Source organism: Chelonia mydas, chromosome 14, assembly GCF_015237465.2.
Source record: "Chelonia mydas isolate rCheMyd1 chromosome 14, rCheMyd1.pri.v2, whole genome shotgun sequence".
Classification (NCBI taxonomy): Eukaryota; Metazoa; Chordata; order Testudines; family Cheloniidae; genus Chelonia; species Chelonia mydas.
Window position 1 is genome coordinate 15,016,085 of NC_051254.2, and position 24,969 is coordinate 15,041,053.

Here is a 24,969-nt window from a genome sequence, read left to right on the forward strand (position 1 = left end):
TTTTCGGTGGGTAATTTATCTGGTGTCTTGACAGCTCACAGCAGTGCTCTCTCAAATCTGTTAGTGGTGCTTGCTCTGACTTACTGAGGAAAGGACTTTGTATGTATGTGTGAGAGAAATGTATACTGCCTGTTTGCCGCCAGGAAAGCAGAACAATCGAAAAGACAAAAACTGATCACAGCAAAGTCTCACTGGCCAGAAAATGACTCATTACAACCAAGGGAGCACTGCTGAGCTCAACCTCAATCCATATGGGGCTCATCGACAATACACCGACATCCATGGCTGGTGACGTACGTGTCTGACTGGGCTGAGCAGAACCATCTCTACAGGTTTCAGAGTAACAGCCGTGTTAGTCTGTATTCGTAAAAAGAAAAGGAGTACTTGTGGCACCTTAGAGACTAACCAGTTTATTTGAGCATGAGCTTTCGTGAGCTACAGCTACAGCTCATGCTCAAATAAACTGGTTAGTCTCTAAGGTGCCACAAGTACTCCATCTCTACAGGATTTCTGCTCCAGGAAGGGGAAATCGGGGGTGGCACCATGTGGTAATTTAGGGTTTGTCTATTGGGGTTCATGCCTCTGGGGAGGGCCATGAACCAATGTCAGGCACTCCTGACCACTTTGCCCTTCTCCAGTTGGTAAATGGGGGGGCTCCCAGCCAGATGGGAGGGAGCCCTGGAGGGACCCAGTGTGAGGAAGTTTGGGAATCATTGTGCTAATTCCTTGTATTTGGGACCACGTCCTAGCTGGGAGTCAGTCCTGGGAGTGGGAGGAGTGTGGGAAGAGAGGAAATACACCAGGAGAATGGAGAAGATATCCTCCATGGGGGAGCTGGTTCCTCAGCCCCCCACAACTCCCACTCCACCTGATCCAAAGCCCAGCGAGGTTTTCCACAGGGGAGGGCTACGACACCAGGATGAACCCTGTGCCCCTGTCCTCTTCCCCCAGCCTGCCAGGGCACAGACCCATTCTGGAAGGAAGCGGCTGCCTGGCTGGCTCGCTGTCTCCTGGGCACGACCCCCTCCATCCCCGCTCCGCCCCCGGCTCTCGGCGGCGCCGCTTGCCAATGCCATGCAGCACACCGCTGTGTGTGAACGCTCGTGTGCGGCGGCCGGAGTCAGCTGCTCTGTGATTTCAGCGCTGCGGCGCTGAGCGCCCCGGGGTGGGGGCGGGAGACCAGCCCCGGCCGCCGCTCCTCCAGGGCAGCCAGCGCGCTGCGGCGGCGGCAGTGACTGCCGGGCTGATCCCGCGGCGGGCAGGGGAGCGGCGCTGGAGCTGACGCGGCCCCCGCCTCTAGGGGCTGCAGGCTCGGCTTCCCACGCAGCTCTCTCCGGAGCCGGGACCGAAGCAGCCAAGCTCCTGCCAGCCGCCGCCAGACCCGTGCAGCGCCCGGAACATCGGCTCCAGCCGCCCAGCCCGGCGGCCGGCTGAAGTCCCCCGGGGCCGGCGCGGGGAGCCGGCTCCCTGCCAACTTGCCCAAGGGACCCTGCCCCGCCTGCCGCCGGCCCCTTCCCTCTCCCACGCCCCGTGGCCTGCAGAGAGATGCCGGGGAACGGGCAGGCGTCCAGGCAAGGCGAGGAATCCGGCTGAGGTTCGCCTCGTGGCTCCCCTCCTAGATGCCAGATGGCCTCGGAAAACTCCCCGCCCCTGTGCCCAAGGAACTGCTCCGCCTGGGCTCCCAGGAACGGGTCCGGTAAGTGCGGGCCGGGGGGCCGGCGGGGCTGAGAGCAGCGGCAGCAGACCCTACGGGATGGGCTGGGACAGGTGGGCAGGGAAGCCTCTGGCAAAGGGAGTCTCTTGTTGCTGCTTCGATTGGTGCCGGGTACCGGTACACGGAGGTTTGGGGGAGCCCAGCGCTGGCCCCACCTACACCGGCGCGCTATAACGCCCTGCACTTTCCGGGCTTGAAACGGAACCGGCTCCAAGAAGATGCCCGGAGCCTGGGCCGAGGGGAGAGATTCTGCTTCAGCGCCTCTGCCTCGGGGAACAGGGCTGCGCTCTCCGCTTCAGTTCCCCTCCCTCGTCCGTGCCCCCACCCCAGTGAGACACGCGGCAAGTTGGTGAAATTGTTACGCTTCAGAACCAGCGGGGCTGGACAGCTCCTGCGCTGGTCTCCCAGCTCCGCTGGGGGCCGCTCTCTGGACCCCGCCGGGGGGCTCCCTGCAGAGCGCGAGGGGAGGGAAGAAGTTGAATGCGGCAGCTTGCAAAGTTCCCAGCAAAGAGCCCTTTCAATTAACCGAGAGCCGTAGTGCCAGGCACTGCAGCCAGTGAGAAGGCTCATCCCTCCAGGGTAACCCTTTGGGTTCAGCCTTTTTATTTTTTATTCTAAAATTAGTAATAGGCAGTTGAAATACTTCCACTGCATTCAGAGCATAAGGCAATAATAATAAATAATAATAATAATAATTCCTGGCATTATGGCAGCACTTTTCAGCCCTAGCTCTCAAAGCATTTAATAGTGGAGGGTAAGTGTCATCGCAGTGCTACAGCTGGGAAATGAGGCACCGAGAAGGTAAGCCGTTTGGCTGGAATCACAAAGGGAATCTGGTAATGCTGGGAGCAAAACCGGGTCCTGGGACCTTTCGTTTATCCGCTGGACCCTGCTACCATCTTACAGTCTTACGCCAATATGGCTTATCCTGTGAAGAAGCCCATGAGGCCAGGTGCTCGGTAGTGTACATTGGTGACATTCCATTGACTGCAGTGGAGCTGAGGATCTGACACTGAAACCAACAGAAGCAGCGGTTCCCAAACTAGGGGGCCTCCCAGGGGAGGTGCAGGAAAGTGTCAAGGGAGGCGCAAGCGCATGTGGGTGTTTTTTTTTAAGAACTCTGTCTGTCAGGGGGGATGGGGCTCATGCAGAAAGGCTGTGCACAACCCGGAGGTGGGGATAAAGGGCACAGCTGGAGGCCCCCCCTGCCCCGGGGGCTGACAGCCAGGGCTGTCCTCCCACACACCTCCATCCTTCAATGGGAGGCAGCCCAGGTTTGGCTCTCCTTCTCCCCCCTCCTTCCCAATCCCACACCTGGAGGTGGTGGGGCTCCAGCCATCAGCCCCAGGGTGGCAGAAGCAGCGCAGGAGGGTGGCAATGGGGCACTAAGTCTGCTGTGAAAAGTGATATTTACAGATATCACTTTTCACTTGGCCACGCTTACTTCTGTGCTACCACTGGCACAGCGCTGCCTTCAGAGCTGAGTGCCTGGCCAGCAGCTGCTGCTCTCCCCTCTGCCTTCAGAGCTGGGTGGCAGCATATGTACTGGGAGGGGAGGGGAGGGGCGGGGGATACATGACTACAGACACAAATAAGGGAGACCTGATCAAATAAGCTTGAGAACCACTGCAATAGAGCAATGAATATTTACAGCAGCTGAGGATCTAGCTCCTTATTTCAGAAGGTGGATGACAGTCACCTTTATTCACTGAATGCTTCACTTTAAGTCCTTCATTAGCAAACACACTAAAAGACAGTTTAATAGGTAGTTGGATACATTTGTTACAAGTACATTCTCACCTTAGAGATAAAGGTCTGTAGGCCAGGTCCTGTGATCCTCACTCAGGCAAAACTTCCACTAAAGTGAATGAACGTTTTGACTGAGTATGGATCACAGGATGAGATGTAGAGACGAAATTGTGACAAATCTTGTTGCCATATAAGAATTCAAGTAGTTGTCATAATTCTGCAGTGGATGGCCACTTGGCCTTTCACTAGAGCCATGGAGATAGAGCTCAGATCCTTCTGCTCTAAAAGTCCCTACCCACTTGAGCTAAAGAAGAATCTCCTTCAGATGGTAGCAGTACAGAGTCTAATCCACACAGCTGAGTAGTTCTGATTTTATTCAGTGGAAGGCACTAGTGCACATGCACACTAAATTCATTAAAAAGAACAGGAGTACTTGTGGCACCTTAGAGACTAACAAATTTATTTGAGCATAAGCTTTCGAGAGCTACAGCTCACTTCATTGAATGCATGCGATGAAGTGAGCTGTAGCTCACGAAAGCTTACGCTCAAATAAATTTGTTAGTCTCTAAGGTGCCACAAGTACTCCTTTTCTTTTTGCGAATACAGACTAACACGGCTGCTACTCTGAAACCACTAAATTCATTGCAACACTTACTAATATGGCCTTAAACCTTAAGGTCCTGCCAACACTGCACTGACTGTCTTTGTGTCTCATTTGCTAAAATTTCCCGTTCATTCCACTGTCCTGCAGTACACACTGCACCAGTTGTCTGCATACATGCTGCCCTCCATCCCAGTGTTGGCTGCTTTTTAGTGGTGCTTTAAGTACAAAGTTTGCAAAACTCTTTGGGATCCTTCAGGATGAAAGGCACTATATAAATAATCTTTTATGTGAGGCCTTTGTGCTTACATAAACTTTGCTATAAGATTATTTGTGCTTCTACCAAACATTACAAAACCACCATGAGCATTTTAAAAAAACTCAGTTGTACACCAGCAAAATACATTATATTCAGACTCCCAGCCATTAAAATGTCCTGTGTTTTAATAACACAATCCTCCCTGTTCCTGGAAGTAGGGGGGAGGGGGACACATCTCATATTAGTTACTATATAGCAGCTTGGAGGGAGAGTCTTATTCTTCTAGTCTCCAGGCCCTGGGAAAGAGGGAGGCCAGTCTGGATGCTTTGGAGATGTGTCGGCTTGATAATGTGGGAGCAACAACAGGTCTCAATTGTGTTCCTATGTCAGAGTGTTATTTAAGGCCATAGAGCACAGGGCTTTTCTCGGGGAATAATGACCAGCTGGGAGGAATTGATACACTTCAACCACAGCCATGACAGGGGCCATTAAGATCAGTGGGTCACTAATCCCCTGGAAACAGCCTGTGCCAAAGTTATTTTTATTATGAGCTGAATATAGGGGGTGGGCGCAGGCAGGAAAATCCCACAGGCATATGGATTATTTTCTTATGGGTGATATATTTTCAGTTAGTTTGGACAGAGTGTTCCTAAGACATCAGCCAAACAGATTCTCATCATTCACTTCCATTTCTAATCAACAGCAGATGAAGCAGCAGGGGGCTGTCTTTGCTGGAGATACAAATATGAATCCTCAGCAAACCAGTGTGCTTTACCTGTGACAAGGCTCTTCCCATCTGTGGCTGATTGGCTGCATTCTGTCAACTGTGCGGATGCTTGAGATAGGATGCATATGGCTATAGATTCAAAATGTTCCTACCTGCCTTTGTTTATGACTCATCCTGAGGCTTCCAAGTGTCAAAAGCATAGTGGTACCAGCGACTTGTCACTTCTCTGCTCCCTAGAAAGCAAACATGACATGATTGAGGTGGCACACGTCTGTTTTGCTAGTTCTGGGTCTGGTCCTGCTCTCTGACCCCCACCCCACCCTCGGTGTAAATTGGGAGTTACTCCATTGACTTCTGTCAAGTTACTCCAGATTTACTCTGATGTAGCAGATAAAAGTTTGGACTCAAGATGTTTTAACTGGCAATACTTGGCCCTGAATGGGTATCTGCTGTTCAGAAGGACCAAACACTAGTGACATATTTGCTAGTTTTTATTTCTCTGGGTTCTACTGTAAATGTCCCCCACTTCCTCCCTGCACTACACCTCAGCAGGAACAAGTTGTTAAGGAGACAGAAGAGTGGAATAATTGAAAAGTGTTCCCAAATAAAATCAGTTTGAATCATCTGCAATTCAATGAGAGCCAGTCATAGAGTGGGCTTAGGGGATGCTAGAACTGCAGTGCATATCATTTCAACAAGCACACAAATAATTTACACAGTGACTCGTTGATCATGGAATCAACATACCCCGTAGGAGAAAAATAATGAGATAAAAAGTGATCTGTCTCAGCTGGGGATGGTGGTGGTCTTCTCTTTGCACATGTGGTACATGGCACTTCCTGACAAGGCAGTCGGCTCAGCAAACACTAACTCAGACTTGGGATGTCATGCACAGAAATCAGGTGTGAGTTGCCATTGGCCATTGGGCCATTAACCTACAGAGACCATCTACGTAACAAGTGAAAATGAATGTGGTTATCTGGGCCTAATGCTTTCCACAAGTGCTAAGCAGCTGCAGCTTCCATTGACTTCAGCTGGGTTCTCGGTACTTCTGAAAATCAGGTGCCTAAATATGGACTCAGGGGCCTAATTTTAGGCACCTGCTTTTGAAAACCTTGGCCTTAGTATTTAGGTGAAGCTTTAGAGACCTCTTGCAGGAGGTAGGTCAGAGCTGTGATACACAGGCATAGGTGTTTCAAGTCAGGACTGACGTACATTATGGCAGTGGTTTTCAAACTGTGAGTCACAACCCAGTACTGGGTCGTGGAATGTAAGGCACTGGGTCATGGTGGCTCCGGTCAGCACCACCGACTGGGCCATTAAAAGTCCTGTCGGCGGTGCTGCCCGACTAAGGCAGGCTAGTCCTTACCTGTTCCAACCCCACACTGTGCCCTGGAAGCGGCCAGCAGCAGGTCCGGCTCCTAGACAGGGGGCCACAGGGCTCCACGTGCTGCCCCTGCCCTGAGCACTGGCTCCACACTCCCATTGGCCGAGAACAGGTCAATGGGAGTGGGGGGAGGGGTGATGCCTGTGGGTGAGAGCCACGCGGAGCCGCTTGCGTGCCTCCGTCTAGGAGCCAGACCTGTTGCTGGCTGCTTCCAGGGTGCAGCGCAGTCTGTGGTGCCAGGACAGGCATAAAAGTCTGCCTTAGCACCCTCGCTGCACCACTGGCTGGGAGCTGCCTGAGGTAAGCCCCAACCCCACGCCCCAATCCCCAGCCCCACCCCTGGAGCCCCTTCCTGCACCCTAAACCCCTACCCCAGACCAGACTCCCCCAAACCCAGCGCACCCTCCTGCATCCCAAACCCCTCATCCCCAGCCCCACCTCAGAGATTGCACCCCCAGCCCAGAGCCCTGACCCCTTCCTGCACCCCAACCTCCTGACCCAGCCCAAAGCTCCCTCCCACATCCTGAACCCCTCATTCCTGGCCCCACCCTGCAGCCCTCACCCCTGCACCTCAACCCTCTGCTCCAGCCCTGAGCCCCTCCCACACCCCAAACCCCTCATCCCCATCTCTGTGGGGTCACGGGCATCAACAAGTTTCTCCAACTGGGTTGCCAGAAAAAAAAATTGAAAACCACTGCATTATGGGGATGCTTATATGGCAAAGTGGGTGTAAATGTGAAACTAAGCTGGTGTGCCATGTGCATTGGGCTGGGCAGGAAAAGGTGTAAGTTACCCCCACTTTAGTATCCACACAATTTCATCAGAAAGAACGAGGTGTACTTGTGGCACCTTAGAGACTAACAAATTTATTTGAGCATAAGCTTTCATGGGCTAAAGCCCACTTGATCAGATGCATGTAGTGGAAAATACAGTAGGAACATATATATATACACACAGAGAACATGAAAAAAATGGGGGTTGCCATACCAGCTCCAACAAGACCAATCGATTAAGGTGGGCTATTATCAGCAGGAGAAAAAAACTTTTGTAGTGATAATTAGGATAGCCCATTTCAAACAGTTGACAAGCACGTGAGAGTAACAGTAGGGGGAAAATAAGCATGGGGAAATAGTTTTTAGTTTTTCCCCATACTAATTTTCCCCCTACTGTTACTCACACCTTCTTGAAATGGGCCATCCTAATTATCACTACAAAAGTTTTTTTCTCCTGCTGATAATAGCCCATCTTAAACGATTGGTCTCGTTAGAGCTGGTATGGCAACCCGCATTTTTTTCATGTTCTCCGTGTGTGTATATATATCTTCCTACTGTATTTTCCACCACATGCATCTGATCTAGTGGGCTTCAGCCCACAAAAGCTTATGCTCAAATAAATTTGTTAGTCTCTAAGTTGCCACAAGTACTCCTCGTTCTTTCTGCTGATACAGACTAACACGGCTACCACTCTGAAACCACACAATTTCAGAATTCTTTAAACCTGTCTCTGGGCTGAGGAGAGATCCAGCTACATAGGGGTATTGGCACAGTGGGGTATGAAGCCCAGGCTGTTAAGACTCATGGCTCTGGTTTGTTTTGGCAGTGGCAGACAGGACAGCCCCCTACACCAATGTGATCATGCCTAGCCTGTTTGGCATCATCTGTTTCCTGGGCATTGTCGGGAATCTCATCGTCATCTACACCATTGTCAAGAAGAAAAAGCTGAGGTGCAAGCAGACTGTGCCCGACATCTTCATTTTCAACCTCTCCATCGTGGATCTCCTCTTCCTGCTGGGCATGCCTTTCCTCATCCACCAGCTCCTTGGTAATGGTGCCTGGTATTTCGGGGCTCCGTTGTGCACCATCATCACCGCCTTGGACACTAACAGCCAGATCACCAGCACCAACATCCTGACAGTGATGACCCTCGACCGTTACCTGGCAACCGTCTACCCTCTGAAATCCACCTATGTCCGGACACCATGTGTAGCAGCCTCAGTAATTTGCTTGGTGTGGCTCCTTTCTTTCCTGACCATCATTCCCGTGTGGATGTATGCAGGCCTGATGCCTCTGGAGGATGGGACTGTCCGCTGTGCTCTCTTGCTTCCCAACCCTGAGACTGATGTCTACTGGTTCACGCTCTACCAGTTCATGCTGGCCTTTGCTATCCCACTGATTGTCATCTGTGTTGTTTACTTTAAGATCCTCCAGCACATGGCTACCACCGTGGTCCCCCTTCCCCAGAGGAGCCTCCAGGTACGTACCAAGAAAGTCACTCGCATGGCAGTTGCCATCTGCTCTGCCTTTTTCATTTGCTGGGCCCCTTTCTACATCCTCCAGCTGGTGCATCTCGGCATTGACACACCTTCTGTTGCCTTCTTCTATGCCTATAACTTCGCCATTAGCTTGGGCTATGCCAACAGCTGCCTCAACCCCTTCCTCTACATTGCCCTGAGTGAGACCTTCAAACGCCAGTTCATGGTGGCCATCCGTCCTGCCAAGGAGCAGTTCCGCAACAATAGTTCCATCAACAACAACAGCGCAACAGAGGCCAGTGTGTGCCTAAAGCTTGCACCAGAATCCACTCAGCAGACTCAGTTTCTGGAGGACTTTTCCCCACACTCAATGCCTGTGACTGTTGCTGTTCACTAGGGACTCTATTGTCACGCCAAAGGATGGCTTTGGGGCTCTTTTCTGGGAATGACACAAAGTAAGGAGGGCTGTGGATAAGAAGTAGCTTCTGACTACCCTCAGTGAAGCACATGGACTACAGGCTTCCACTTTGGAGACGCACAGTCGAGTCCTCTCTCATTACAGGGCTCTGCATTCAATCTACCCCTGATCTAAGAGCTTCTGCATACTGGTTCCTTGGTCCACTGAGGAACGACTTGGGAATTCCTTTTAATTTCACACAAAACATTGGGCTCCTCTTGGAGGGAAAAGGGAAAGAGAGGGAGACATGAAGAGAGAGAAGTCTTCGGAAGGTATTTTGTTGGCACTGAATGCCATGCCAGCCTTTAGCAAAAGGATCTCAAATGGGTCCTTACTGTTTGACCATTGTTTCTGGGAAAGAAGCTGATATGGACCCTCTTGCTTTAAGACTTGAACTTTACAAAAAGACTATTTTAAAAAGCGGGGGGAGGGCTAGAAAACTGAGCTTACCGAGGCCTATGCTTAAATTCCAGAAGCAAAAAGACAAGGAACTGCTCAGCAAAGCAGCCTTCAAAGTGCCTGGGGAACAAACCCACAAGCATTAGTGAGGGAACTCCTGCCTTGCCAAGATCCTCTGGACTTTTTGGTGAAGTCCCAACCTGCCTCCAGTGAGCTGTGCTGCTTGGCCGACCTATGAATATTCAGGAACTGGATGCTGGGGCCTTGACAAGCTGTCTCTATATATTTGCAAGCAAAATCAGGCCCTCTGGCAGATAGTGATTGTACCACTACAAGGGATTTCACAGTTGAGCAAAGCTGCTGCTCTTAACACCTGATATGTAGATAGTCATCCCGTTGAGCCTGCTTCCCTCAGTTGAGCCTGTTTCCCTCATGCGTCTCCTTCAGTCTCCCTCTGTGCCCATCAATCTGCATGTTCATTAGGGAATATTACACAGGTGGCTTTTTAAATATTCAAACAAGCCAGCGAGCACAAAGGCAGATGTGTGTAGAGGAAGAGAATGGGAGGAGGTTGCTCTGAGAAAATGCAGCTGCTTAAGGGACTTCCAGAGGATAATGATAATACTGCCAATTAAAACCAAAATGTCCATATTTGGCAAATGCAGCTCTATCTCTCCAGAGACTGCGACGTACTTTCACCTGTTAGAGGGACATGGATCAGCTAAATTCTGGGGATTATATTGATAGACTGCACAGGAGTCCCAGGAGACAGTCAGGAAAGTCTTAAGCTGCTTGTTAAACGAGGAGCAAGTGACTGTTGTGAATGTGTTTGATGTAGAAGAAACATTACAACAACACACTGTTGCACATGCACTCCTACAGGGACTACACACGGCACAAAGGAACTGATTCACATCCTCATAATCACACACTCATCCACACAGCTGCACGCCTCCATGCAGCTACACACAGACAACCACAAAACATTCTTCAGAAACCACGCACACATTTGTAGGCATGTGTGTATATATAAGTACACAAAACCCATTAACATGTCCACACATTCACCTATATCCACACTAGCTGATACACATGCAGGCAACCCCATATAGACATACAGTTATTTCTCTAACAACATACACCAGTGCAACCACACACATCCCATGACCATACTGTAGTCTCCCAATATTGCTCTCTGCCCCTGGAGGATAAATGTAGAGGGGTGGGCAGTCAGCTCTTTAGGTCTATAACATACTCTTTCCTCTTCTGATCTTTGTTCCCATCCCGACTGAATGGAATTTAATTCACCTGTGCAGATTCTAGGGGGAGCTTTATTGTGGTTACTTGCTCTTTGGCCAATAACTTCCCTCAGGAGGCGGGAGCAAGAGATAAGGAACAGGGCCTGGGGGTTTGCTAAGGAGAGTCTTATTCTTCTCAAGAAGGGCGAATAGATCCCGTGTCACCCTCCAGTTGGGCAAGGAAGTGGGAAGGAGGGAGGACTGTGGCTCCTTTTCTGGTGAGAGGGGGTAGCCAGTGGAGATTGATTCTAATTCATTCTTATAAAAGAAATTGATTGAGTGAGGAAAGTTCTGGGAGGGGATGAACATGGGGACTGAAAATCCCCTTAGCAGCAGCTCATCTTCCCTTCTGTCCAAGCCAGTGACCCACTAACTGCTAGCTGAGCAGGGTCTTATTACATTGAACTGAAGATCTTCAGAATGAATAGGTCCTTTCTTCACAAACCAGGCATAAAACAAAATGTCCCGCACTCCCCTGGTCAGTCAGGGTCTGTGCCTGGTGTGGAGGCAGCAGGCTCAGCTTCTGAGGCCTTGTCACTCAATAACATCTCCCGGTTCTTAGAGCCAGGACAGATTCCAAGCAGCAATGGGCCCCATGCTGCGCCTTCTCCACTCTTGTTGCTGGAGTAGGGAGAATGGGTTTCGGAGGCTGGGGGGGGGCGCTAATTCCCTATCCCTTCTGGGTCTGCTGCCAGAGAGGGAGTTGGGGCTGCTCTATGGATTGCGGAACTTGCAGGGGATGCAGGGCCCCACCTGGACAGCCTAAATCACAGACATGAGAGGTGGAGGAGACCTGTTAGATTCCCCCAGAACAGCACTCTAGAGCAGGAGCAGGATTGTTCCCTATGGCCTGTGCTTAAGGGCTGGCTGTGATCAGGGAGTGGTGTTGAGAGATTCTGGATGAGGCTCCTTGGATGGAGCAAGGAGCAGGAACTGTGGGGGATGTAAAGCAGGGAGACAGGGAATCCCCCTGAGCAGAGGCTCCACAAATGCAAAACCAAATCAAACATCCCCCTAGGTAAGGGAGAGTGCTCATTTAATTTTTGTGTGAATCAGAGATATTGGTCCTTGTGGTAGAGACTCTGCCACCCTGCAGGAGTCGGGCATTTCCCGTGCGTCTCTGAGCAGGCAGCACAGACCTCTCCAGGGATCAAGACCAGCAAAGTTTAAATTGAGAGGATTTCCCCAAAGCTCCCTGCGTATGCTACAAACATGTGTAGTTATCTGTCTATCCGCAAAGCTTGAGCTGGATGTGTCTGCGGGGCCTAAGGCCTCTTGTGTACTTTGTGCTGCTGGTATTTGGTTCTCAGAGAGTGCCATATTGTTATCTCGTGTACAATAAAGACATTTGTTCTTGAGCTGGTTGGCTCCAGGCCTGTGTGCAGTCTGATCCTGTACTGCAAGCCTAATGCTGCTAAACACTTTGTATTTCCCATCACAGGCTGGCCAACGAGTCAAGGAGCCAGAACTATAAATGGCTCTGTGAGCATGTGTGGGTGCCTTTTCCAGGGCATAACCAGGTTACACAGAAATGTGGCTCTCTGTGAAATTTAGTTTTCAATGGTCTTTGGTGGCATCCTTTCCCCTCTCCACCTCTTAGTCTATTCTCATATGGGCCCAATCCTGCAAGGTGCTGGGCACTGCCTGAAAGGTGTTGAATGCCCCTCAACTCACACTGAAATCAAGGGAAAGACACCGTGCATCTTTCCAGGATCAGGCTTTTAGTCTCTGTCTACATCAGGGCAAAGTTGTGTTAGAAGATCCCCAGCTTACACCCATTTTAAAACGAATGCTTAAAGGCTGTTTGAGCTTGGCTGTAGCCTCAATGGGATTCTGCAACGGTTTGACTGGTCAGCATGAGCAGGTCCTGACTGTCGGGGTGGGGGCCTCCCTCTAAGCCTGCATCTGAAGAGAGGTGCTCCCCCCCCCCAACTCCCACTATGAGAAGGCAACATTTCCAGTAAAGCTGGGGGGGGGGGAAATTTTGGTTGACTAGTAAACTTGCTGAAAAATTCGGTTTCCAGGAGACCAAAACTATTTGTAAATTTGGATTGAATTTGACAATCAGTTCTGGCCGAATAAAAAATGAGGGGAAAATTTTCAAAAAAGTCTGAATGGTTCATTTTGACGTGCCTCTTCCAAACACTGTACACAATTGTGTCTGACACGCACAATTTTAGGTAAAAAAAAATCAATTTTTGTTTGAAATGACCCGCATTTTTTTCCAGATTTTTTGGTTCGGCCACTCCACTGAAAAATCACGTATTTGCTGAGCTCTCGTTACCAATTTTAGTAGGTTCCTCTCTGCCGGTTCCCATGAGGTTTTTCTTGACTCAGGCATTCCACATGCTGCCTCCTCAGGCCCTCTCTCCAGCTCCTAAGAGAAGAGAAGCCAGCCTGAAAGTGTCCTGGGAAAGGTCTGTATTTCAAAGAGCAAAGGGCTCCCTGCTTTGTCTCTTGTCAGTGCCATTTCCACAGCACCAGCAGCAGGCACAGCCAATTAAATACACCTGTGGAGAAAGCCACTATGCTAGTAATAGCCATTCTGGCAAAGCCTGGCCCAATTAGGGTCTTGGCAAGTGAGGCTCCTGGATGGCAGTGAAAGGAAATGGCAGGGAAAGAGTCTTAGGATTTCCAAAAACAAAAGGAGTACTTGTGGCACCTTAGAGACTAACCAATTTATTTGAGCATAAGCTTTCGTGAGCTACAGCTCACTTCATCGGATGCATACTGTTTCCATTTACTCACAACTTTTGCTGCTTTTTGTTCCAGAGCTTGAGTGTCTGTAGCAACAGCAGCAAAGACTCCTTAGAAAGAGGATATGCATCTGGGGAGTGGAGTGGTTTCCCAGGGCCCCAGGCAGAAGCCATCATTCTCCAGTGGATCTCATTATACAGGCAGTGAAGCTGTCATAACCTTATGGGACAATGTGGCGCTCCTCTTAAAGGCAGTTTAACACCAAAAAAGACAGGACAGCAAGGCCAGATGTCCCAGTGGCTATGCTGAGAGGGAGTGGAGTAAAGACAGGGAGAAATAGGGGAGAAGGGAGCATTGGGGAAAAGAGACAGAGGGGGGTAGAGAGAAAATGAGGTTACAAAAGAAAGAGAATGTGGGGTGCAAGAGGAAAAGAGAGAAGACGATATACAGGGAGAGAGAAAGATTAGACAGAGAAAGAGAGAGAAGCAGGATGTGAGAGAAAGAGGAAGGAATGACAGAGTGAGTGAAATAAAATGGGGGAGAGGGAGGAGAGTGAAACATCATTTAACCCCCAGACCCTGATTCTCCCCGAATGGCCCCTAAAGCATGGGATGGGAATAACTGAGCACCCAGCTGAGGCTAATAGGAGGTGCTACCCAACCATCCTGGGCTACAACTTCTGAGTGCATCAGACAAAAACATCAGGCCTGAGAGGCCCAGCCCAGGCCAGGTACAGTGAAGGGGCTAGCCATGGAAGAATTGTAATAGTCACAGCTCATACATCTGCTAGGAGAACAGCCCCCACCCCTTCCACAAAGAAAGCAGAATGCCAGGCCACCCTGTCACATGGAATTGGACTGAGAAGCCATGCAGCAGAAAGGCAGCAATGGGGCTCACACCACAAAGGTGAGTCTTTCTCTGGAACCCTGCAGTTCTTACACAGGCAAAACTCACACTGACCTGTATGATCAAGCCCTCCAAGCCCACCACATGTGGCTGAGGACTGGAAAAGACGATGCAGATGGCAAGGCTGACTGCAGCACCATTATTACCAGGGTTGCAACGCAGCCCTGGGAAAGGAACCATCTGACTCAGTGAACAAGGTAATATATCCCTGCCTTCCCTACCCCAACTCCCCACCCCTACCATCAGCCAGCCCAGGGTGGAGACAGACCTTCATGTGACAAGAGATCAGTGGTAAATGTATTTTTCAAGAAGCTGTCTCCTGATGAGGATCCCGTAAGATATTGGATGTGCTGGTGATGGGAGAAAGTCATGGAATAATAAGAAAGCAGGACTCCTAGGCATTAATGGAAGGGATCTAATAAGGCACTGAATGCCATACCATTAGCCCAGCACACAGATGTAAGGATCACTGGTCCAAAGAGGAACATACCTCCTCCTTCAGATGCTATGCTGTGTGGTGTGAACACACCAGAAAATGGTCTCTGGGTGTTATGAATGTTGGTCTGCAACTGTAAAGGACCACCCCCGCTCACATGCATGGTAGCATCTGATAGAGCCTAGCAGGGGGCAACCAGCAGAACTGCTTTCCTGCAGCTGACCTTCCTTTGCTGCCTTCCCAGAGTAAGTTATCCACCTTCTCTCTCCATGCACATGCAGTGTGCATGAGAGAGGGGGGTGACCACATTTTTACAGGTGCATGTGCCTTTGCTTCAAGTCCCATTACAGCAGCATTACACGGTGACTGGAGATATGCTCAAGCCAGAAAATGTGGGTCCAGAATTTGGCCACATCAAAGTTCTGAGGAGCACTGAGCCAGGGACTGGGTTCAGGCCCATCTCATATTGTAACTTCTGCAGCACGATGAGAAGGTCTAAAGGGACTTTGCTCACAGCCCAGGAAATCCTTTTGTAGTAAATGGTGCATCCTCTCTTTATCGCATCTCTTCCTGGAAGCTATAACAGGAATTGTAATAAAAGACTCTTCCTCGAGCCCCATCTAGCACCTTCCGTTAAGATGGAAAGAGTTTTAAACTGTCACCGTGGGTAGGTCTGACCTGGTTCTGGTTCCGGACAATCCAGTTCTTCTGCCCATTCCGCCTCCCAAGAGGTGCAAGGCCGTTTCCCAGTGTTGCTGCTAGTTTCAAAGTGGCAGAGGGTCTCCATTTACAGCCCTCAACTGGGTTCTGAGTCAGAAGGGGAGATTCTGAGCCATGATCTGAAGGGCTCAGATGCCCAGCATTTCCCACCAGGGTTCTCATTGGCACAATGAGATGAATCCCCAGATGGCAAGATGGGGTGGGGCTTTGCTCTCACTTAGTTTGTATTGTCTCCATCCAGAACAAGCCCCATATCCCATTAGCTCCTTTGGAAAGAAAGGATCGAGCTACCTCTGCACAGGGTCTCCAACCCAACCCAGCCATCTCCACATGACCCTCCCACACAGAACCTCCCTGACCCTTCCACAACCAAGAGCACAGAAAGAACCTCTCTGCTTGGAAAGTCAGACGTATGCTATCACCAGAATCTCACCTTAGCTGCATAGAATAGATCCCCAAGCTCTGTCTCTGTCTAGCACAATATGGCTAATATCAGGCATCCCATTCATTTCCCCCTTGCAAAGCCTGCTTTGTTAGCACAGTGACTATGTTGATGTTCTAATCTGCTGTGGCATTTATCCCTTTGTGTATTTTGCTCTTGACATTTATATATGAGGCTTAAGAACTGGGGTCATTTTATTGATTGCAATATCTGAACAAAACAGGCAGTGGAAAAGGAAAGCATTCGGCCCTCGTACACAGCTGTACTCATCAAGTCACATTGGCACACATGTAAATAGACCTTCAGGCGGGCACAGAGATGCAGTCAGGGCACTCACCCGCCATTAAGACACTTCAGTTCTGCCTCTGACTCACACAAGCCAAGCCCCATGTTTGATCTGTTCCACTGATTAACTGGAATCTGTCTAAATAGCTAGATGAAAGAGAGAGTAGCAAGAAAGGACACAAAATAGTTCCTCAGATCAGCAATTTGGCATGCTAGGAGAGCAGAGTTTCCTTTGCTTTTTCCTGAGACAATTCTCCATGTGCTCTATGGTCTTTTCTCCTTGTCTGACCCTTTCTCTTTCCCTCGCCTCATCCTTCTTGACCTTGGAGCTGCATTTGAAGCCACGGATCAAGGCATCCTTTTTGATAAGCTGACATGTTGCACTGGAGTCTCAGGCACCTTGTCCTCCTGGTTTCATTTTTATTTCTCTGGTCACGAATGCACTCCTCTGTTGCTGGGCCTCTTTAGTATGGTGTTCCTCTGGGTTCTGTCCTTGGCCTCTGCCATTTCTCTCTCTGGCCCTCGTTAGTCACCTCCTTTCTGAATTCAACCGTGGGTATTGCCTCTATCCAGGCAATACCTGCACCTATCTGCCCCCTTTCACTCTTTCAGTCCTTTGCTAGCATGCTGTCTGCTTAGGCCTCATCAGTTGCTACCTAGGCCATAACCTCCCTTCAACGAGGGCAGGTCTACACTAGAAGCGCTACAGACCACGCTTTATGCCAACGAGAGAGTGCTCTCCCATCGGCATAATTACTCTACCTCCGTGCGAGGCAGAAGCTATGTTGGCAGGAGAGTGTCATAGAGCGTTAATGACAGGGATGGGTCACTCCATCTGCTTTGTTCATTCCCTCTGAAGCATCTGGCAGCAGCCACTATTGGAAGACAGGATACTGGGTTAGCTGGACCATTGATCTGACCCAGTATGGCCATTCTAATGTTCTTAACCTAAGTAGACTAGATTTTTACTACTACCCTGTCTCACCCTGTTCAGAGCAGGTCTAGACAACACAGTAATAAATACCTGTTACTGGTCTGTTCTAACACTCCCACCATTGCTCCTTCCAGTGAATCTGTACCAGTTCTAGTGCAATGATGAGAGAATCCCTTTAAATTCTCAGCTTAAACTAGGATGAAAGGTCCATACAACCATCCTGAAAGTTCATTGTGGGTTGTGGCTTTGGGAGTCAGCCATGCAGGGAGCAAAAACAATGCCAGGTGACGTAGGTGGCCAATCACACAGCACAACTAGTAAATAGTGAATTCTTGAAGCAGGAACCTTGGTGGAGATAGTTAGCAGCCTGTAGGTGGGGACACTTTCTCATAAATCATCCATCAAATAATTCTTCGGAACACGGTCATAAAAACCAGGATCTGTTTGCAGATCATTCACAAAGGTGAATGTATAGGCAAGGTACAAGTATTGATTGTGGCGGTGTGACAAGTAGAGAATCAGTAGACTTAGGGCCCATAGGATAAGATATTTAGCGTAACTAATCAAGGCCTACAGTTTTTCTTGATGTAAGTAATTGACAGGCAAGTGACCTTAAAATCACAAGATGACGTACAGCAGTAAATAAGAATGACAAGTCAATTGACTAGTGTGAAATGAGAAAGTGCAGAACATTTGTTAGTCTCTAAGGTGCCACAAGTACTCCTTTTCTTTTTGCAGAACATGAGTTATTGGTATTTTAAGATACGTTTAAGCAATATGTATAATTGAAATGCACAAGATTTGACTGCAGTAATATTATGGTAACCAATTGACGTCAATGCTAATGAGTATGATGTAAATGGTTAAACTATAGAAACTGGGGAACCCAACGTAAGTAGGATATGAAAGTTCAGTGGACGGGCTGAAACCCTCATGAATATGTATAAGACAGAGTGGGTGTCAGAATAACACATTATAAAAGCTTGTTTCCTGGCCTATGCGCTATGAGAGGCACCAGGATGATGACCACCTATTGACACCTTAGGCATCACCTCACCTTCCTCAGGGCTGCCCGCAAGGGATGATGTGAATAATGCAAGTGTTGGACATTCTGTGTTTTCTTTCTCTCCTTTGCTATATTGCAGCATGTGCAATCTTGTCTGGCTTGTTAATAAATTGCTAATAAAAAAGTAAAAGTATTAAATTGTTTCCCATGTGTGTCTCGGGGTCTACATTCTAATGCCAGCTTCGCTACTGTAGCTCAGCTGGAGACTGAACCCGCTCAGATCATGGCATGCTAAATTAGAGTGAATCTTATAATTACAGATTAGGCTACAAAGGAATGAAATGAACTGTGTAAACTGTTTGCTGCGAACAGCTCACCCAGTTCCAGGGAAACCCAGCCTTTGAGAGGCGAGAGCCAATACACTTCTTGTGCATGAGAAAATGAAACTCACAGGAGTGAGTCAAAATTAATTTTGGCATTGATCACAGGGCAGCCAGTGAGAGATGCAGAACCAGACTCAATGGAGCTGGTGCAGCATGTTGCAAATTAACAAATCTGATCTGTCCATGCCATGAGGATTTACTCCAAGGTAGGAGAGATGATGTTACTTCTGCCATCCATTCGTGGCTTGTCTGCCAAGCAGTTGGTAGAGAAATGCCTAGCTTGTGGCCAAGGATCTACAAGAGCTCTGCTGACTGACGATGCAGTGATTCAACTCATGCCCCATTCCCAACCTTTGCCAACCCGCCCTGAGGGGAAGTTGCAGCTGCTGTGTAGAGCAAATCTAGATGCTTGCAGCTGTTTGGTGTGCACGTGGAGGTGGGAGGGCCCAATAGCCGTATCACTTTGGCTCTGGGCTGGGGGCAGGATATGGCTTCTTCAGTTTTGTGCATCCTCACACATCACTAAACTGATACATTTCATCCATCACACAGTCACCAGTGGGAGCAGAACCATTAGGCAGGCACATTTAAGCCCTCAGCATTCTCAACCCATTGCCCCCACTCCTCGCAGGCTTCTTGTCTTAATCCTTCTGGCTGTTACAGGGACCATAAGAAGCTAAGCCTCCTCTTGCCTTGTTTTACTTACATCCCGGTGAACACAAATCATACAATGACCAACAAAGATTAAATTGCTTCTTGACTGCCTCCTCTAGCTTCTTTATTCCTTGCAACCCTGCAGGGCACTTTTGGGGGTCTAGGCAGGATCCATAAGTGGGTGTGGCAATAGAGCATTGGTGAGGGGATGTGCAATAATTAGGCAACAAAATAAGGAGAGCTTTGATTGGAATGCCCATCCCCTCATGCTGGTTAGCGTGCCCTCCTTTCCATTATACAACCACAAACACTTTGGCTCCCCTCCACGCTCCCGTTGGTGGAACTCTTTTTTCTGAGGTGGTCCCCAGTGCAATGAATCCATCAGCTGCAGGCAACAGAGAAATCATATCCACCCCCGGGGAGCCTGAACAAGAATCCTGCTCCCTCATCACCAGGAAGAAACAGACAACTTACACCCACCCACGCACATAAGTGTGCACTACTAAAAGGAAACATTACATACATGTACACAGCATTATGTGGTGCTATGCTGCCAGCATGGAGGTGCCATTCTGTGCAAGCGATTCAGCCAGTCCAGATCACTGGTGGTCATTAGAGATCCCATGGCATTTAAGAGTAAGGAATCAGTGTCCCAACCAATTTCCAACTGGGGAATTCCTCCTGCATTCTTCTCTGGATACAGTGGGTCTTATTTTCCTCTCTCACCATTTTCCCACCAGAATAATTGCACTGATTTCAAAAGGAGTCACTCTTGATTTACCTCAATGCAAATGAAAGCAGAATCCCTAGTTCTTGCCCTAACAGGCTGTGTTGTGCTGCTGTTAAACAGCTGCAGCATTACACCTCAGAGGTAGTGCATTTCAGTAGTGGGAAAGTAATCCTTGTTTATAGAAAAAAGTTTATAAATTACATTGGGACCATTTGGGAAGACAAGACCCACCAGAAAGATCTCCAGAGTTGTCAGCTTGGTACCTCACATCAGCACTCAACACGATTCGTTCCCGTTGCAGACAAGTGTTGGAATTATGCCACCGCTCACTGTGGCTGAGCCTTTGTAAGAAAGAACCTCAGTTCTTCCCCTCCAGGGAGGTCAGACTCAATCAAATTCACTCTCCCAGGCTTGGCAGCTGAATAATTCAACTATTACTAAGGGTTAAGGGCCTGGCCCCTGCAGCTCCCTACTTGTGATTAATACAAGAGCCAAGTTCTACCCCAAGTTATATCAGTGTAAATTTGAAGTAACTAAGGAATTCAGTGGATTTCCATCAGAGTAACAGGAAGCAGAACATGCCCCAGTTGGACTATGTGCACCAACAAGGCCATGCACATAAATGAGTGTGTGTAAGGGCTAGGAGTGGATTTATTATGAAACAAATCATGCTCCCGGAAGCAGCTGGCATATATCACAATGTGCCAGCAATGCCCCCTCTGCCATGTACATTGGCCAAACTGGACACTCTCTACGTAAAAGAATAAATGGACACAAATCAGACGTCAAGAATTATAACATTTAAAAACCAGTCGGAGAACACTTCAGTTTCTTTGGTCACTCGATTACAGACCTAAAAGTGGCAATTCTTCAACAAAAAAACTTCAAAAACAGACTCCAACGAGAGACTGATGAATTGGAATTAATTTGCAAACTGGATACAATTAACTTAGGCTTGAATAAAGACTGGGAGTGGATGTGTCATTACACAAAGTAAAACTATTTATCCCCCCCCCCCCGCTGTTCCTCAGATGTTCTTGTCAACTGCTGGAAATGGCCGACCTTGATTACCACTACAAAAGGTTCCCTCCGCCCCCCGCCCCCGGCTCTCCTGCTGTTAATAGCTCACCTTACCCGATCACTCTCCTTACAGTGTGTATGGTAACACCCATTGTTTCATGTTCTCTGTGTATATAAAATCTCCCCACTGTATTTTCCACTGCATGCATCCGATGAAGTGAGCTGTAGCTCAAGGAAGCTTATGCTCAAATAAATTGGTTAGTCTCTGAGGTGCCACAAGTCCTCCTTTTCTTCCTGCGGATACAGATTAACACAGCTGCTACTCTGAAACCATCTTCTGGATTACAGATCTGTGTGGTGCCTAGCAGGCTCTGATCCCTGACTGGGGTCTCTAAGCACTACTGTGATGCAAATTGTTTCCAGTGTTGTTGTAGCCATGTAGGTCCCAGGATATAATAGAGACAAGGTGGGTGAGGGAGTATCTTCTGTTGGTGGAAGAGACAAGCTTTTGAGCTACACAGATTGCAATATTGCATGGAAACTGCTTTGAAAGTGGGGGGAAGTCACCTTTGAAATGAAAAACTGATTATCCCTACTTTTTTACTCTTATTTTATTCCAAACAGATTTTTTTTCTCTCCAACAAATGCAATTAAAAAAAAATACCCAACAACATAAACATTTGCTCCTGAGCTGAGACATTTTGTGCCAAGATACAGCTCTGAACAAATATTGACACAATAACCCCCTGAAGCTTTACTTTTAAGAACATAAACACTAACAGCTGAATAATAAGGCTTCCATTTGCTGGAATTAATATTCAGTCCTTCTGTAGCATTGGAAACATCAATTGTTCTGTGTGAAATAAATTATATATCCTTCTGGTGGGATTTTAATGAGACCTCCCTGCTTCCCCTGACGCTCTCAGATCCAGGGGAAAAACACATTCCAGCATCTCCCTGTAAACTCTGCATCTTAATGTCCCAATCAGGATAATTAGGATGTCTCCTCTGTGATCTGGGAGGCTTTACCATGCAAATCCAGCCTGGCATGCATGATGTCGTTACAGCACAGTTAATTACTCTTATTTTTCTGAGAAAAGGGAAGAGATCAGGGCTGCATTCAATAGGTGAATCAGCTACAGTGCATGGGGGTGCGGGAGGGGGCTACGCTGACTGCATTTGAGAGAGACGTGCTCAGCGGCTTTGCCTTTGGTTCTGACTGTGTGAGGATCTGTTGGGATGTCACATGTCAGACCAAGGGGTCTAGGATGAGGAAAGCCCTTAGGAACCTGACAAGTTTTGACACTTCAGTTGCCTAGCCTCACTGTTGTCTTTACAGAGCCATGTGCTCTAGAGACCGTCTCTTATTTGTTCTTCTCTTCATGTTCCTCCCTCTGGTAACTGAAGCAGGACAACCCCACCACCATGGTGCTGGGGCACATCTAGCCATGGCCAGCCATCCAGGTCACCTGCGAGTGTAGCCATATCTATGGAGGTGCAGAAGCTCTGCATCCACCTACAGAAATAAACGGAAGCCTATGAGTTCAGGGCACTGGTGACTCTCTCTTGCTACAGCATATGAACTGGATTCTTCCTTGAGGCTGGTGGATGGAGATGGACCCTGTGATTCTCTCTGGGTCTCTAGTTCCCAGACTGCTGCCTAAAGTCACTACACAGAGTCTCCCTAAGTCCTGGCCTGGCCTGATCTAAAGCAGCATTTATGTTATTTATTTGTATTGCAGTAGTGCCTGCAGGACCCCAAGGCTGCTATGAGTGGGTGAGACTGGAGACCAGACACCTTGTAAGGAGGGCAGGTGAAGTCTAGCTACAAAACCCTGGTGCAGAGAGCAGTAGGCAATGACTAAGAATCTGATTTAAATGGGGCTGGCAAGGTGTTTTTCCAAGCTGTTTATAAACCACTGGATCAACTCCTGCATCTCTCTCTAGCCTCCACCACAGGAAATGACAATGGGACAATAAGAAGGTAGAGTTAGACCTTAGAGTTGGAGTCATGAGTTCCAGCTTTTAGCTTTGCCACTGATTTGTCCTGTCACTTTAAGCAAGACACTTCGCTTCTCTGTGCCTCAATTTCCCCAGTCTTACAATAATGGATAATAATTCCCAACTCACATATTATTATGAGGCTTAATTTATCACCTGTGCTCTGAGATCGGCAGATGAAAGGCCTTAGAGAAGAGCAAAGGATGATTATAAGCATCTCCTCCAAATACCGATTACAGCTGTATACTGTACCTACATTTCTTGGTTTATACATCAGGGGAGATATTAGGCAATTGTATATTAGACTTGCCTTAATGAGCATCCCGCAAGGCTGAAATTTCAGACCACCCACTTGTGTGCGTGTGCACACTGGGACACACATAACTGGCTCCCTAAGTAATTAACTTGTTAAATGAAGAACCTCGCCTGCCTAATGGCAAAACGCACACAAAATAAACAGGCCTATCACAAGACTGAAATGACTTGCTAAAGCAATTCATCAACACCACATGGCATCGTCGTCTCCTTCGGCTAATGCCAGCAGCACCATCTGAGGTACATTAATTCATGCTGACACGGGGGTGGAATTGGAACTACATTCCATACGTCATGTGCACATGTCCATGAGTTTAATGTTATTAGGACAATCAGAGAAATAAGTGCTGGATAATTTGAGAAGGGAGAAGTGTGGATCCCTGCTAGGCTTTCCCCTTGACGAACGTCAAATGAAATAGGCCTGCTGCATAAGCAGTCTCGTACCCTTCTCTGTTCTTGGACCATAATTGAAATACCAGGTTTTGCTCTCATTTACACCAGTGTAAGTCAAGAGTAACTTCACTGAGATCAGTAGAATAGCACTGGAGTATAAAGTCAGGGCAAAAGAAATCTAAATCACAGTAGAAATTTCTTTTGTGGTCACAAGAGAGGAGTGAGTTTGGTATCTAATCGGGGAGCACTAATCTTCCACACCAAACCAGTGCCTATCTCAGCTAAGTGCGCTGCTTGGGAGGATATTAATATACTGCTCTTCTCTGGTTCGCTCATCTGAGGATCTCAAAGTACTTTACAAATATTAATGGACTCAACCTCGTAACATTCCTGGAGGCAGGGAAATAATTATCACCATTTTACTCCTGAGAAAGTGCAGACCATAGAGAGGAAGGTCCCAGCAAAAGGCTATGGGAATGCTAGGAACAGTCCCCAGAGCTCTCAACTCCTAGTCCTGCATTATGGGAATGGAAGCCAGGAAACAGCAATATATGACTCAAGAAGGGAAAATAAAGTCACAGGAAGAATTTGCGTTCAATACACCAGAACAGCTGACAGATAAAGCCAAATCACTGAAGACCTAGGAGCCAGCAGCATTCATCCAGGCTCAGTCCCAAATGTTTGATGGTTAGACCAAGGACACACACTACAATTTCTTTAGTCTGATTGGATCATTTGATTAGGCTTAATTGTTTCATATGCACACATTTGCGGTCAGTTTGCAAAAGGATGTCAGACGTACTTGCACTAGGCAATGCTGCCAATCAGGAAGAGAATATCATTTCAAATGAGTGTGAGGTTGGGTAAATTTTAATGACATATAACCAGACTTCCTGGAGTTGCACAGCTAGCTGGCAACTAAACTTCTGTGCCTGGCAATATGTCTAGGACGTGTCAGATCTGATCATGCCTTGTTTTCAGGAACTTCGAATCTTTTCTCTTGAGAAGTGTCATCAGTACAATGAACTGAAATTCTGACAACTCAGTATAATTGCCTGAATTTAAGAGTATGCATCCCACGTTATATTCCATCTGCTGAGTGAACCAGACTGGAATCCATATGTTGAGAGAAGCAGACTGGAATAACACTGCAGAAATGCTGTCCTCCCAAGATTGGGGTGTGGATTCAATATGGGGCTTGAAGG

At 48.1% G+C, this 24,969-nt stretch overlaps 1 protein-coding gene across 1 annotated transcript; it reads left to right on the forward strand.

Annotated features, from left to right (window-relative positions):
- The first annotated feature begins 1,081 nt into the window (after window positions 1-1,081).
- LOC102944872 (melanin-concentrating hormone receptor 1) lies at window positions 1,082-12,709 on the forward strand. The gene is made up of 2 exons (XM_007072557.4): window positions 1,082-1,696; window positions 8,037-12,709. Exons 1-2 carry the CDS (start codon window positions 1,627-1,629, stop codon window positions 9,083-9,085), a joined length of 1,119 nt encoding a protein of 372 aa, XP_007072619.2. The 5' UTR covers window positions 1,082-1,626; the 3' UTR covers window positions 9,086-12,709.
- The last annotated feature ends 12,260 nt before the right edge of the window (window positions 12,710-24,969 follow it).

What these genes read in the sequence shown, in the direction of transcription:
- LOC102944872 (XM_007072557.4), top strand. Translation starts at nt 1,627, where the DNA reads ATGGCCTCGGAAAACTCCCCGCCCCTGTGCCCAAGGAACTGCTCCGCC. An exon ending in GGCTCCCAGGAACGGGTCCG is followed by an intron (nt 1,697 to 8,036) that starts GTAAGTGCGGGC and finishes TTGTTTTGGCAG; the next exon opens with TGGCAGACAGGACAGCCCCC.